The sequence below is a fragment of the Malurus melanocephalus genome, unplaced genomic scaffold, assembly GCF_030028575.1.
Source record: "Malurus melanocephalus ecotype Western Australia unplaced genomic scaffold, MMel_1.1 scaffold_798, whole genome shotgun sequence".
Lineage (NCBI taxonomy): Eukaryota > Metazoa > Chordata > Aves > Passeriformes > Maluridae > Malurus > Malurus melanocephalus.
The window spans coordinates 183,548-198,877 of NW_026624030.1; the positions used below are offsets into that span (position 1 = coordinate 183,548).

The 15,330-nt window shown below is 51.5% G+C and overlaps 2 protein-coding genes across 4 annotated transcripts; one reads left to right on the forward strand and one right to left on the reverse strand.

Annotated features, from left to right (window-relative positions):
- Positions 1–4,204: 4,204 nt before the first annotated feature.
- RACGAP1 (Rac GTPase activating protein 1) lies at positions 4,205–12,346 on the forward strand. Of its 3 annotated transcripts, none has more exons than XM_057385210.1 (17): positions 4,205–4,257; positions 5,453–5,541; positions 6,109–6,311; positions 6,650–6,786; positions 6,985–7,054; positions 7,270–7,323; positions 8,039–8,116; positions 8,231–8,348; positions 8,509–8,639; positions 9,066–9,230; positions 9,598–9,693; positions 9,913–10,111; positions 10,355–10,460; positions 10,711–10,843; positions 10,933–11,068; positions 11,286–11,397; positions 11,669–12,346. In XM_057385210.1, the coding sequence occupies exons 2-17, from the start codon at positions 5,457–5,459 to the stop codon at positions 11,742–11,744; spliced, it is 1,899 nt and encodes a 632-aa protein (XP_057241193.1). In that variant the 5' UTR covers positions 4,205–4,257; positions 5,453–5,456; the 3' UTR covers positions 11,745–12,346. The 3 variants fall into 3 exon arrangements, with proteins under 3 accessions (XP_057241193.1, XP_057241192.1, XP_057241194.1); XM_057385209.1 differs by lacking the exon at positions 4,205–4,257 and adding an exon at positions 4,328–4,398; XM_057385211.1 differs by lacking the exon at positions 4,205–4,257 and adding an exon at positions 4,573–4,729.
- A 1,081-nt stretch (positions 12,347–13,427) lies between these two features.
- Positions 13,428–15,324, reverse strand: LOC130584932 (interferon-induced protein with tetratricopeptide repeats 1-like; the record flags this gene model as incomplete). The annotated part of the gene is made up of 2 exons (XM_057385208.1): positions 13,428–13,692; positions 14,049–15,324. Coding segments are annotated over 2 exons (1,317 nt in total), but the record flags the coding sequence as incomplete, so codon positions are not given.
- Positions 15,325–15,330: the final 6 nt, after the last annotated feature.

The following is a 15,330-nucleotide window of genomic DNA, read 5'->3' on the forward strand; positions in this document are numbered from 1 at the left end:
GTTATCCCTCTGCTCCATCAGCCTCCGTTATCCCTCTGCTCCATCACCCTCCAGACAGACGGGACAAGGTCCCCTCACCTCTGTCCCAAGATCCCAAACCTCGCTGAGGTCTGCAGGTCACTGCTGTGCCTCTGCACACAGACACACACACACACACACACACACAAACACAAAAAACCACACACACGAGTGTGTCCCACACCCACACACGCTGAGCTTCCATCTCTCTGCGATGAGAACAGAGAAAGCAGAGGGAGGGCTGACCAGGACGAGGGAGGCAGTGCTGGTGAATTATGCATGACTCCAGGAGGGGAGCGTTATCTGCACGGACAAAGGCCTGTGCCAGCAGCCCGGCTCYGCTGTACCTGTGCCTTCCTTCGCCCGCGCTTTATCTCCGCTCCCAGCTTGTAATTCAGCCCAAATATCAGAGGAAGCTGGAAGATTAATTTTCTCTGTTTGCATGGCAAAGGAGAGGGGACACGCTCTCCCTTCCGACTCCCAGCTGTTTAATCCTCCACCAAGGCCTGCCGAAGGAAAAGGCAATAAAATTATCAGCGTTGGCAAGTCGCTGGYGTGGGGAGGGGTGCTGGAGCCCGGGGCCCCCCGCGAGCAGGTCGTGGGCACTCACAGCAGGCTTCATATGTGGGCAAGGCTTGGGGGGCACTAGGAAAATGCAAAACCTTCCCCCCTGCCCAGCTTTTGGGTCCAGAGGAGGGTGTGGGCTTGGGAGAGCCGGAGTCATTCTCGCGCGTCCCTCCGGCGTGGGAGCGTTCGYGGCTGTGAGTTGCTCGAATATCGAAGAGATGACAACTGTATTAATACAAAAACTAGATAAAGATCCCTGGAGTTTGAAGCCAGAACCATCAGCTCAGTTCTTATTTTCCAGCCCTCTCCCTTYGCTTACTCCCTGGCTTAAATGAAATCATAAATATCGGCCCACAAAGGTCCTTTGTCACCGCACGCCGCTCCCGGCGACAAGAGGTCATTCATTAAAAGCCAGATGAAGGCAATAGAGACTCCCTTTGTTTTTTAAGGAGTTCAGGATAAGGCCRTGGCTTCTCTGCTGACATTAAAGCATGGTTTCACTCCCAGGACAGAGAGGATGGACGGCGGGTTTGGCTCATCCCATCCGAGCACTCTTTACCCCGAAGCTGGAGGAAACGTCCCAGCTTCCCCCAGGTGGGAGATCACAGCTCAACCTGGTTTGTTCTTGGACTGATGGCAAAAACACAGCCCCTTTGGCCCCCTCCTCACAGACCTCGTGGGCTCCTTTATCCCCCTTGAAAACCCCATGGAGCTCACAGCCCCCGTGGGCTCTTCATCCCCTCCTCACACCCCCTGTGGGCTCTTCATCCCCTCCTCACACCCCCTGTGGGTTCTTCATCCCCCTCCTCACATCCCCGTGGGCTCTTTCCCCTTTTCCCAGCCCCTCTGGACTGTGCTCTGGCCATATTTTGCCCTGCTGAGGGCTGGCCGAGGCCCTGCAGCTCCCACCCAGCACATGAGCCTGATGCCATCTGCCGGCCTTTGGCTTGGGGCAGCCKGGAGAAATTGGAAATTAATTCTCTAAAATGTCCATCTTCCTCTGGCTAAACCCCAGCTGCCTTCCTTGCTCAGCCTGATGGGTTTTTTTCCTCACACTACTGAATAATTCCTTTTTAACACCCCTGCTGTATTAATGTATCAAGATAAATGCACCTAAGATAATTTTTTCTCCCTTTTTTTCCCCTGAAGAAAGGTTGCTCTCTTAAAGTTTCTACTTCCACTTGCTTTCCCCCCTGCCCCCCCTTCTTTTTATTTTTTTGAATGACTGTTTATGAAGACCATCGTGCTCTAACTGGTTTTGGATTAAAAGGAACTTAATAAAGGTTTCCCCTGAGCTGCACAAAGCTGCACAAATGGGTTTGCAATTGCAGAGTTAATTAYGGGAGCTGGGTAGAGCGTTTCAGCCTTTGCAAAGCTTCACCCGAGGATGAGGCTGGCAGGGAAAGGTTTGGCTCTGCTCTTTGCTCACACAAAGGCACTGGRGCAGCTTTCCTTCCATCCTGCMCCAAAATATCGAGGTCTGGGGTCAGCAGGGATCCCATTGTCATCAGCCCCGATCCTGCTGACATTTTGGGGTCACATCCTGGGGGTGGTCAGCCGAGGGTCTGCGGTGGCTGGAGGAGGCAAATGGGCTGAAGACCAACCCAGTGAGGCTGCAGGAGGAGCTGGAGGAGAATTTCTGCTGCCTGAGAATGTGAAGTGCTTCCGCCAGTAATCGCCGGAATCATCAAATTAGCATAAATTCTATTAACGGTTTCCCAGATGAGACATTTCAAGGCTTCTCCCCCCTCTTCCTGACACAAACAAAAGAGAATATAATTACTTTGCCATAAAGCAGCTCCTGAAAAGGCCCTCAGTCCTGCTGCCTTTCTTCTCCCTTGGAATAAAGCTCCAGATGAAAGGTGCTCCCGACCTCTCTCTCTCATCACACGTCAGCCRAGGAGGAGGAAGGAGACCCCACAAAGGTTTTGGGGCTGGCACCGAGCAGGGGGGCCCATTTGCCAGGTYCACATTGCATCACAGGTGAGGGGGTTCTCAGAGGYTTTTTGGGGTACCAGACCCTGCTGTTTGACCCGTTCAGAGGAGGATTTGGAAGGACGGTGGTTGAACACATGTGCAAGAAATGCAATTTGTGCAACACGAGCCCGGCACCTACTGCAGTAACTCACTACAAGCACCGCGGGGGCAATCATCTAAAATAACGTGCCTTTTTATTGGCACGAGATTGCAGATGACAATTTGAAAGGGAACAGAATTTGCTTATGAGCAGAAGCYTCCTCGACTCTTCAGAACGCCACTAAAACAACTCGCCTGCCTATAAATACGATCTGCCAATAGAGACATCTTAGCTGTGAAGATTTAATTACAGGCAGGAGCTGCAGGAGGCCCCAGGCTGACACCAAAGCAGCRGAGCCTCATCACAAATGGGGAATGTACCTGCACAGGAGGCTCAGGGCAGAGCCAGGTGGATCTTTCATCCTCCAACTTCTTTCCAGACTGGGGCAAATTGGCCTTTTGGGTGATTTTCCATTACATGAGGTCAAATATCAAGGTCAGCACCTCTCTCTTGCTTGGCCATTGGCTTGGAGGACGAGTTGTGTCTCTTCTAGGCCTCAGTTCTCCTATAAAATGTAGATAATTTTGGCTCTCTTCTTCAAGGCAGCCTCGTTAATGTTTACTTCTCAAAGATCTTGAGGCTTTTTACAACCTATTATGAATTAATTATTATTAAGTTAAAGCAAACTATGTACCCTAAATAAAGCAGTTCCGACAAAGCAGCTGGATGATGAGAGCAATCTGCTTTATGAACTCCCTTTTCCACTGCGCAATTTTAAGCATTTAGTTCCGCTTTCTAATTGCTAATATCCATTCTTCAATTACCCGCTGTTTTGTTTCAGATTTAAAAGATTAAAGCACGTTGTTATTTTATGATTATGTGAGTTCCCTTTGTGTAATTGTTGGGTTTGGGTTTTATCCGTTTGCATATTAAAYGCCTGCACAGGGAAGACTCGTATGTGGCTTCAAATGGGTTTTGCCTTTGGCACAAGTTGCCGGCTGTTACTCAAATCAACGTTTGAAGACAAAAAACCAGGCGAGGCACCGTATTTCTCAAGAGACAACACTTAATAAACAGTGAATTTCAGCACTCACCGGCTGCACCCTCTCCCTTGGTGGGGATATTTTGGTTCCATGCAGAACCCATTGCGGGGGGCTCAGGCCCACCCTGTGCCGATGGCTTTGCTTGAATAATAGCCGGGGCTAGGCCTGAGAACGGCTTTTCCCCGCCCCGAGCAGCTCTTCTGGAGCGCCGGCCGTTATAAACAAAGCAAATTTGTAAAGTTTGGCTTTCGCGCTATTGTATAATTTAATGTTACAGGAGTAGGCCCGGCTCTGAGGGTCACGGCCCCGCCCGGCGTCTCGGTTGCTAAGCAACGCGCGCCGGCGCCAGCAACCAGCAGTAAAGATGGCGCCCGGCGGCTTCAGCGCGCGCGCGGCCGCGCCCCGCGTCCGCCCTCGCGCCGGGACGCACAGCAGGCAGGCCACGCCCTCAACAGACATGGCGGCGGCATGGCTTCAGCGCCCCAGGGAGCGACAGCCAATGAGAGAGCGGGGGGGTGCCGGGACGCGCGGGGATTGGCTGGCGGCGGGGATTCAAACCGGAGCGCGGGGCAGTTGGGAGTGCGCGCGGCGGGGGCCGGAGCGGCGGCCCAGGTGAGGGGAACGGGAAGGGCTGAGGGACCGCGGGGACATCGGGAACCGTGGGGGCATCGGGAACCTCAGGGATCTCGGGGATCTCAGGAACCGTGGGGGCATCGGGAACCTCCGGGGCCTCAGGAACCTTGGAGGCCTCAGGTAAGCGCAGGGAGGGGCGGGGGAGCCGAGAGGAACGCGTGACTCAGGTAATGYGGGGGATCGGGAGGGCTGAGGGGAACCGGGAACCCGCCCAGGCCCATTCCCCGGTGGTGTCGGAGCCCCGTTCGCCCTGCTCGGAGGCGGCGGTGGGCTCTGTACCGGCCAGGCCTCAGGGGTGGCGGGGATGGTGCTGCCGCTGCCGGTAACGAGGCACGGAACTGGGCGTGCCCCGTGCTGGGAGCTCGCAGAGCTCTTCCACGCCTCGCAGTCCRCCTAAAACAGAAAATATCGAGGTGCCGGTGAGCCTGTGAGGTCTGTACCTGTGAATCAGGTACCTCAAAGCCTTCTGTGTGTTGYGTTCCCTCTTGGCACCTCTCCCAGCTCATTTCCCAGCCCCGGCTGCCCTGCGTGCCCCAGCCACCTCCTGCATTAGTGAACTCATTTCTGTCTTGCTGAGCTGGAGACTTTCCCCTTCGCTGCCTCTGTTTATGCCGTTGTTGCTGCTGTTTGARGGAAATGTGCTGACTGGTTGAATTTTAACAGCTATTTGCAGGAGGAGCTGTAACTTAAAATGCAGCTAAATTTAAAACTGTATTAAAATTCCCCGGAATGTTGCTCCTATTTTTATCTTACAAAGTGCTGAAAACTTGCAGGTTTTTAGTGGCCTATATAGTACCATCCATTTGTAGGCAGGGCATGGGCTGTGTTCTGCATCCTTTCTGAGGGCAAGGACTTGGGATCCCTCACCTTTGCCTTGGGTTCTGAGCCTCTGTWCTGTGCTGGAGGGTAGTGGAAGCACTAAAGTGGGCAGATCTGCCTCTTTTCCATGGCTGTTATCCAAAAACTGTGGAAGGCTGTGGATTTGCATTCCCAGTGAAAAAATGTAGATGCATATATCTCCATAAAACATGATTTTTGTTGATGCAGCTTCTCAAACTTGCCCGAAAGTGTTGCAACCAGTGTCTCTGACGTTGGTTCTCTTTTCTTCGGGCTGGTTTCTGTTTGGAGGTGGGCGGGGAGGGCAGGGCTGTTGTTCAGCTGTGTTTTTTGGCAGGAGGATGGAGATTGCCATGGTGAACCTCCGGGGTCTGTACGAGCAGCTCACGCGCCAGGCCGAGCTTCTGAGTGAAGGCAACGAATACCGTGAGTGCTGTCTCTGAGATGTTCCTGAAGATGCTAAAACCAGCCAGATTTTGGTTTTTCCTTTGTTGAGAAACGTGAAATCCTGGCTAAACTTCGATGCAAGGCCACATTCTTGTAGCAAACTGGCTTCATGTGACATCTGGTGTTCCAKCTCTTCTGGTTGGTGCTGACAGGAAGGGCTTGGGCTGAGAAATGGAAGAGCTCATGGACATCTCTGATGTGGATGGGTTTGCCCAAAGGCTCATTTGGGAGCAGGGTATGGAGGTTCAGGGTGCACATCAGGAGGAATTTCTTCATGGAAAWGGTRGTCRGGCATTGKAARGAGCTGCCCAGGGAGGTTTGGAGTGCCCATCCCTGGAGGTGTCYAAGSAAGGCCTGGACGTGGGTGCTCTGGGCTGGGTGACAAGGTGGCAACCAGGCACAGGTTGGACTTGTTGGTCTTTGAGAGATTTTCCAACCTCAACAATCCTGGGATTCAGTGTGAACAGAATCTGATACCTGAACAGATACCTGCTGTTAGCTGTTCCTCTGTTTGTCCAGCTAAAGCTTCGTGTTTTCTCTCCCCAGAGTTTATTCAGTTAGCAAAGAACTTCGAGGAGTATCAGAAGAAATGGCAGAAAACGGAGCACGAGCTCAGCAGATACAAAGATCTCCTCATGAAAACAGAAGCTGAGCGCAGTGCCCTGGACGTGAAGCTGAAACACGCCCGCAATCAGGTGGACGTGGAGATCAAACGGAGRCAAAAAGCAGAAATGGACTGTGAGAAGCTGGTGAGTAATCCCTGTGTACCCCTTAGCTCTTGAGAGTGTGGAGATGAGGTGATTAAACTGCATTGATCACTGGCAAATAAGGACTGGCACTCATGGGAATGGAAAATAAAAAAGTGAGGAATTGGCTCAGCTCCTTGGAGCAGCCTTCTGCTTTGATCTGGGAAAATGGACTGGCTGCTGGTGGAGCTGAGCTGCCATTACCTGTCTGAGCTGCCATTACCTGCCTGCAGCCATCAGCAGTCCACTGACACAAGTTGGGAGAGTTTATCTCTGGTATCTCAAACACTTCCAGTAATTAAACATGCTTTATCCAGTGCTGGTGTTATCTGTGCTCACAGGAGAGGCAGATCCAGCTGATTCGGGAGCTGCTCATGTGCGATTCATCYGGCAGCATCCAGCTCAGCGAGGAGCAGAAATCTGTCCTTGCCTTCCTCAACAGGCCACGGGCTTCTGTGGGAGCTTCAGGCAACAAAAGGTAAAACCAGCRTTTTGTCTGAAGTGTCAGGCATCAATCCAGCTGTGGGCCTGTGTGACACATTCTGTGCCCTTGTCAACAGTTTTCCTTTTTGTTCCACTTTAAAATACGGCTCTTGTGAGTCAGTGAGATTGGCTTTCAGTCAGTCATGGTTCCAGAACAAACTGATACAAGCTTCTTCTAATTTTTGTTTTTTAGGCTGTCTACAATAGATGAATCTGGCTCAATTCTGTCAGACATCAGCTTTGACAAGACCGATGACTCACTGGTAATGTAACTCCACGTTCTGAAGTTCTCCTCCCCAGTAGAGCCCGAGGGGAGGGGGTTGATCTCCAGAGACCCTTTGTGTTTAGATTACAGGGGTATTAAACTGGTTGAGCTGATTTGCATTTCCCGAGTGTGCCATTGGCTAAAACCTGCTGAAAGCCCTGGCCAGGGGCTGTGTGGTATTTACCATGAACCAGTGCTGTGTATTTCCCCCAGGACTGGGATTCCTCGGTGGTGAAAGCTGTCAGGCTGAAGAGGAGAGAGAAGCGGGTAAGTTGTTCAATTGTTCCCTGTCACAGTTCCCATTGTTCAGCCTGACTGCCCCAATGCCACCATCTGTCACCTCAGCCACCTGTAGTGACCTCTGAGCCACTAAGCACAGTCAGACCATGGATGTGCTGCTGCTGTGGGGGTTTGAATTGAAATCTAGCCCTGATGTCATTGWTTGTCTACTGAAAATGAGTGGAGTTCTGTATATCCTGTGCTGTTACAGTCTGGGTTTGCAAGAAAGCAAGTGGAGATTATTAACAGCTCCCAGATGAGGGGAAAATGGTGTAGGAAGTTATTATTTTTCTATTGTGTAAAAGAGCTAGTGCTTGTTCTGCTTTAATCTGCAGAAGATACAGGTGGGCAAGAGCCTGAAACCATCACCCAGTGGAGCTGGCAAGAGTCTGGGACTTGCTTAGTTGCTCTTTTCCGTGTGTGTTGCTTGCTGGCATTTTTTTGTCCTCCTTCCTTAGGTTGGGTTTCTTTTTTTTTCTGAATTGAATTATAAAGCTAGCTAAAATTATTTGAAAGGGCAGTGTACTGAGGTTCCCTAATTCTTCCTGGCACCTCCAAGGTTGCCACGAAGAACAGGCACCACTGAAGTACTTGTGTGCACACACCACAGATGCACTAAATGTTCACTCCTTTTACTTACCCTGCACCAGTGTAATGCCAAGTGAACAGCATTCCTAGACAAGAATGTGCTGTCTCTTTTCAGCGCTCTTCCAGGCAGTTTGCTGAAGGYCCCCCAGGTCCTCAGAAGAAATCCAGATCCATCAGCAACACAGCAGACCAGGTATGGTGATCCCAGCTGGGYTTGTGTGCACTTGGTCCCAGTTCCTGCCGTTTCCTCTGGAGCTGGTGTGTTCTGTCAGCATTGCTGTCACTCACAGCTTATTTGTCATTACAGGGCAATGAATCCATCGTAGCAAAGACCACTCTGATGGTCCCCAAYGATGGTGGCCCAATTGAAGCCATTTCTACCATCCAGACCATGCCTTATCCTCGGAGGAGCAGGAGGAAGAGTGGTGGGTGTAACATCCATCCAGTCCTGACACCACTGCTCAGGCTGGAGGCTACCCTGAAATGTCTGTTATTCCTTCCAAGCTGCTTCTGGTTTATGATGCCCACGCTTTTGGGTGCAGAGGGTGATGCCAGTCAGAAACCTCTTCCTCTTGTGTCTTCCAGGACCTTTGCAGACTTGGAACAGYGAGTCCAGCATAGGCAGCAAGCAGCTGGAGTCCAAGTCAGACACGGATGGCTGCAGCACCCCGCAGCACAACGGGGGAGTCAGGCTGCACGACTTTGTTTCCAAGACGGTGGGTCTGCAGGCAGGAGGGGCTTGGAAAAGCATCTCCTTCCATCTTGAAATGTGTGTGATAAGAGGCTGCCAGCTGTGTCAGGGGAGGGTTAGGTTGGATGTTTTGGAACAGGCTTTTGCTCCAGAGGGTGCTGGGCACTGCCCAGGCTCCCCAGGGAATGGGCACRGCCCCAAGGCTGCCAGAGCTCCAGGGGCGTTTGGACAACACCCTCAGGCCCAGGGTGGGATTTTTGGGGTGTCTGTGCAGAATCCTTATGGGTCCCTTCCATCTCAGGCTGTTCCATGGTTCTGTGGTTCTGTCTCAGGTCAATCTGAGCTGTACCAGTTACCTGCAAGGGTCAGGTAACTGTTATCAGTTTAAATCCTGCTGAATTACTACCCTGCACTAATCCCTCCCTCCCATCTGTGTGCCCTGGATGATCAGGTTATCAAGCCAGAATCGTGTGTTCCATGTGGGAAAAGAGTGAAGTTTGGGAAGATCTCTCTGAAGTGCCGAGACTGCCGGGTGGTCGCTCACCCYGAGTGCCGGGAGCGCTGCCCCCTCCCCTGCATCCCAACACTGACGGGCACCCCGGTCCGGATTGGAGAGGTGAGTCTGTGCCCCCAAAATACCCACCTTGGCTTGGCACCCGCTCAGCTCCAAGGCTGCCTTCCCCAGCAAAAAGCTCCTGTTGCTCAGAGCTGCATAATGACATGCAAATGAGCCTGCTAATGCATCATTCCGCAGGCAGGGAGGGGGTGTAGGGGTGTGATGGTGGGAGGGCGTTGAGTGGGGAAGGTGGCAGCTCCGGGCAGCGCTGCGCTGATGGATGTGATGTTTCTCCATCAGTCCTGAGAAGAGCAGCAATTCTTGTTTCCAAACCGTAGATCTTGCTGTGAATTCCTGAGAGAGTATTTTCCATGTCTCGATGACTGAATCTCTCTTTATTTTTTTTATTTTCCCTTCTGCCTTTTAGGGCACCTTGATGGATTTTGTCCCTTCTACTCCTCCAATGATCCCTTCCATCATCGTGCACTGTGTTAACGAGATTGAGCAACGAGGGCTGCATGAGGTAAAAAAGAAAATGAGGTGTGAAACGGTGCTAATGAAATGGGTTGTGGTGTTAGGGAAGCAAAYTGTAAACCCAAATATTCTTTATTYATGGTGTGTRTTGTGCTGCTCAGGGGGTGACYGAGGGAGCACCGGGGAGTGCTCAGGTGTGGAGAGAAGGTGGGGGTGGAAGAACAGCAGTTGACCCTCTCCTCCTCTGAGCCAAGCTTTGTGCCAACAGACAGGCCTTTACCGCATCTCTGGCTGTGACAAGACTGTGAGGGAGCTGAAGGAGAAGTTTCTTAGGTCAAAGAACATTCCTTTGCTCAGTAAAGTGGACGATATCCACGCCATCTGYGGCCTCCTCAAGGACTTCCTGCGCAACCTGAAAGAGCCCCTCCTCACTTTCCGGTTAAACAAGACTTTCATGGAAGCAGCAGGTGGGGAATTGTTGGAGATCTCCAGCTCTCCTTAGGCCTGGTGGTTGTGGTTTTGCTGTCGAGTGGGCTGCCAGACCTTGGTGCTCTGTGGAGCCCTGAGTTCTGCTTGGGCAGGATACCAGATTATTGCCACAGCATGGCAAGTGTTTGGCTTCCTTACTTCTCACAGCCACAGTTACTCTGAGAATATTGCAGCTTCTGGGATCACTTTCTTAGGTTTAAATGTTACTTTTTTCCCCCCAGAAATCTCAGATGAGGACAACAGCATTGCTGCAATGTACCAAGCAGTTGGAGAACTTCCTCAGGCCAATAGGGACACCTTGGCTTTCCTCATGGTCCACCTACAGAGGTACATTCTGATGGATGGGGGGTTGGAACCAGCTGATCTCAAAGGTSCTTTYCAACCCAAACCATTCTGTGATCTGAAAGGGGAATGTTACCCCACTGGTGCTTTTTTTAATTGGTTACTGCTTGTGAGCATAAAGTCTTCATTCTGGAACAAACCTGCCCAATCAAAGGTTGAGTGTGTGTGGGGCAGGGCCCTTGTAGGACAAGTGAAGGGGTGAAGCTACATTCTTTCTTATTTTCTGTTAATACAGGGTGGCTCAGAGCCCAGACACCAAAATGGACATCTCCAACTTGGCCAAAGTCTTCGGCCCCACAATAGTGGCCCAYGCAGTCCCAGATCCTGACCCCATGACCCTCCTGCAGGACACCAAGCGTCAGCCCAAGGTGGGTCAGCAGGAAGGACCAAGCTGGGTGAATTTACCTCCTCCAACCSAGAGCATTCTGGGATCAGTGACTCACAGGTATCTCTGTAGGTCGTGGAGCGACTTCTGCTGCTGCCCATGGACTACTGGAGCCAGCTGATGATGGTGGAGCAGGAGAACATTAACCCAGCACAYGTAATTGAGAACACCAATGCCTATTCCACCCCACGGACACCTGAGGTTCAAGGTAACCCTGCCTTCTGCTCTGTTATTAAAATCACAACCCTCAGCCCCAGCAGCCTGGGAGGCTGTTAGAGCCAGCCACTCCTCCCTTCATGGAGGGAGAGGGAAAAGCAGAGTGTGCMAGGAAATGCCAGATTTGTCTAGCATTTCTGCAGATGCAGATGCATGGCAGTGAAAGCTTCAGCTGTCCCCACACGTTGCTGCTCTCTCTCTCTTGGCAGTGAGCATTCTGGGACCCCTCACCACCCCAGAGCAGCAGCAGCTCTCCAAGACGCCGTCGTCCAGCTCCCTGTCCCAGAGGATGCGCTCCACWTTCAGCAAGACCACCCCCAAGTGAGTGCCACAGGGTGCTGTCAGGGACTGCTGCAAGGACTGCAGGTCACCTGGGTGCTCAGGGAGAACTAAAATCAGATTTTGGGGGCAGCCCTCCCTTAATCTGTGCTGTGGGAGCAGCAGATGGGTGACAAATATCATCTTACGGTAGGGAGAGGAGCATTGTGTGGGAGGTGGGTGCAATTTGAGTGAATGCTCCCTGGAAAGGGAGAGCTTTGGACCTCTGTATCCCAAATTCCAAACTGATATTTTTATATTTCTCTTGAATTAGATTTGGGAGCAAAAGCAAGTCAACAACCCAGCTTGGGCACCAGGGGAACTTCTTTGCCTCTCCTATGCTGAAGTGAAGACCTGGCAGCTGGGCTTGTCCTGGCATTTGCACACCAATGCTCACAAGTACAAGAAACACAGGTTGTCTCCGTGGCCCCTGGCAGCTTATATTAAATGATGTTTTGCCTTTTATCTTYCAGCTTAATTGAGACTTTTAATGGGATTTTATAATGCAATTTATTTTTATTATCTAATGCTCTGCTGAAYGTAGTATTGGTGAAGACAGTAACGAGCATGACTTGTTCAGTGTCAATCACATAACCCATAACATATAAAAATGAATTAAAAATAATATAAAAATGTATAATTTTTTATAAATTATGAACATATAATTGATAAAAACTCTAGAGAGCTGATATTTTTACTAACATCTGGTTTTCTCCCTGTGAGAAGTAGAGCAGTCACAAAATGAGTGTCCGTTGGTTGGGGTTTTTCGGACTCCGTGGGATTTTCTTGACTCAGCAGTGTCTGAATTTGGGCAGAATCCAAGCTTTCCATCAGCACAGTGTGTAAATCCCACCTGGCTGGTGGTGCAGCTGCAATCCTGAGGATGGCAGTGTTGGATTGGGCAAAAGYCTCTCTTTAACGAACTGCCCAAGGGACTGTGACTCCTAAACGCATTTTTTCTCATGCTCTGTTTATAAGGGGTAAATCCTGTAGAGCACCGTGTAGATGCAAAGCCAAAGTATTCCTGGGTAGCCTAAAGGAATTATTATTGCTGCTCGAGCTGGTGGGGGGAAGGAGGGTGGTTCATGGGGGTGGGATCTGCTTTCCCAGGATCTGTGAAGACATCTGTGAAACACACACAAATTTATGGAGTGGCTGTTTTTATTGAGCTCTGGAAAACTGTCCTGACTGTGCAGTTAAGTAAATCCTGATGTTCCACATGACTCGGTGTTTTGTGTGTTCTTGGGCTCGTGGTTTTAACTTGTGCTGTGTAGTTTTTGCCCAGGCCTCACTGGAGGTTGAGGGGCTGCTCTCTGAGGAGCTCCTGGCCCGAGCACTGATCCCAGGCAGCTCTGCTGTTGGGGACAGGATCCTGCCCCAGTCTGTGGCTCCTGGGATCACAGGAGGAAGGAGAACAGCAGTTCTGGTCCCTGCTGTTGTGTCGGGAGGAGGAATAGCCTGGGGTGGGTGTGGTGACTTGGGGTGTTTCTCATCCCCCTTGATTTTGGGGTCTGGGGGGTGAAGTTTTCTCCTGCCATGGTTGTACACTGCTCCTGGGCAGGGGGTATTTCTGGCCTCTGAGGTTCTCAGACATCCCCCATGTGCATGAGGGGGGCACTGAGTTGTGCTCTCCTTACCCAAATCCTGTGCTGGGTACACTTGATCCTTGCCTGGAGCATCCTCTCCCCAACTCGGTCCTTGCCTGTTCCTCACTGGAGCAGAAACCAGATCAGTGGCAGTGGGACCTGCTGAGGGACATCTGCCCTGCTCACCTGGCTCTGCTTCTGGGGACAGGTGGGGTTTGGGGACACTCCAGGAAGCCACCCCCACTCGTGTAGTGCTGGGCACAGTGGTGGGATGTGAGGGTGCCCCCCTGTCCTGCAGGGATGTACAAGGACAAGAGGAAGAGCCTGGGGGGATGGACAGCAGTGAGGAGAGGATGGATCTTTGCCATTCCCTGCTCTGGTTGCTTCAGGCTACAAGAAGACACCAACAAAGAGAAATCAAACAGAAAAATTTTTATTGATCAATAAGAATATTAAAAGCAGCCTCACTTTGGCCCCAGAAACAGGGATGAAAATGTCATTCCTGGTGGGAACCCGTGCAAGAAAGCTCAGGTTTTATGTCCAGTGCGTGTGCTTCTGAGGATTAGTGCAGATAAAATCACCCCTGTGGGCTCCTTAATCAGCAGCAATTAATGCAYTTGGACAGGGCCGTGACCATCTGTGTCCTGTTCAGAAGGGCTTCACCCTCATCATCACTCCCGTGATCTCATGGAGGAATCCCCCTCCTGGTTTGCTGCAAATGGTAGAATTCTTATAATTAACGAGTTGATTTTTCACACTGCCCTAATCAGCATTCAGTTCTGATCAACAGCAGCTCCAACAGAGAGGCACCTGCAGAGGATTGTGCTCAGATCCTGTAACCCAAACTCTTCACTGCTTTTTCATTCCCTCTGGGAAAGCAGGACACGGATGTGCAAGGTTTGGGTGCCTGGATTTGACGGCTGAGCAATGGGATGATCTGAGGAGCTGATAGAGCTGTTCTGTCTGTGTGAGGAAGGGCCCTGCTGTGCTGACAGACAGACAGACAGACAGACAGACCTGACCTAGCCTGCAAAAAGCCACATCCTGCTCTCTGCAGGCTCTACTCACCATCTAAACTGAGTGCAGTGAGCTCCTCAGCCAGCTGCTCCCTGGTCTCGTCGAGGAATTGGTAGATGTCRTCAGCAGCTTTGGTGTTCCCTCTGYRCTTGTAGTCCTGAGCCATTWTTCTCAGTCTGCGCTCACAGTGCCTSCCCTCATCTGTCCCYGGGCAAAGCCTGTACCCATCCATGAACTTGGCTCTTGCCTGCTCTGGGCATTTCCTCCGGTAGAACAAGTGCTTTCCCCAGTAGGCGTTCAGGGACTGACGGCATCTCAGGCTCAGGGTCTCCATTTGCTTCTGCAGCTCCTTGTAGATCTCCTCTTCCTTTTCCAGTAAACCTTTTGCGCCCAGGAACTCTGCCAGCTGCAGCTTGACGGGTGTGAGGTCAAGGTCTGGATGTGTCTGCACAATCTGCTGGAGGTCTTTGATGGCTGCATCCACTATCTTGCYCTTGTCTGCCTCATCTGCTTTAATCCATTGTTGTTTGTAGCACGTGGCCAAGGTTTGGTAGAGAAGGTGGTAACCTGGGTCCTCCTGCAGGACTCGCTGAATGATCTCCATCGCTCGCTCCAGAGACCGCGGCAGCCAGAACCAAACTGATGATTTGAGGACCTCAGGGTCAGAGCTGTTCTCTGTACATGCTTCAGCCAAATCAACTGCTTTGTCCTTGTCTTTCTGTTCAAGTAGCCTGGCCAAATATATTTTGGCTCTGTAGTTSTTTGGCTGCTCGTGGACGATTCTTTGCATGTGGGTTATGGCTTCGCTTGCAAAATCGGGATGGTGGAAGTAATTCCAGGAGGAATAAAGAGCCATTGCAAGCCCAGTACGGAAAGCTGTGTTCTCTGGTTGAAGYATCAAGGCCGTCTCGAAGCACTCTCTGGCCCGCTCCCCGTTGCGGACTCTGATGAGTAGGAGGGACCAGCCTTTCTGTGCCTGGATGTCTGCGATCAGCCCCGCATCCCAAGGAGTCGGGCACAGCTGCTGGACTCGTTCCAGGTATTTTTCAGCCTCCTGGTAGGAGCCCTGGAGGTAATAAAGCCAAGCATARTTCCCGTAGATGGTCACAGAGCCTGCAGTAGATCCCGCCTGCCCATTGTGCTTCTCAGCATCTCTCAGGCTCTGCAGAGCCTCCTTGCTCTGGTTCCTCAGCTGCTGCAGGTACGCCTGGAGCCCCAGCAGGGCCACCCGGTTCTGGTGCTGCGTGTGCTGGATSTCGACAGCCACCTTGTGCAGGATGTGCAGAGAGCTGGCAGAGTCCACACCCAGCTGCCAGGTGAAGTGACACTGAAG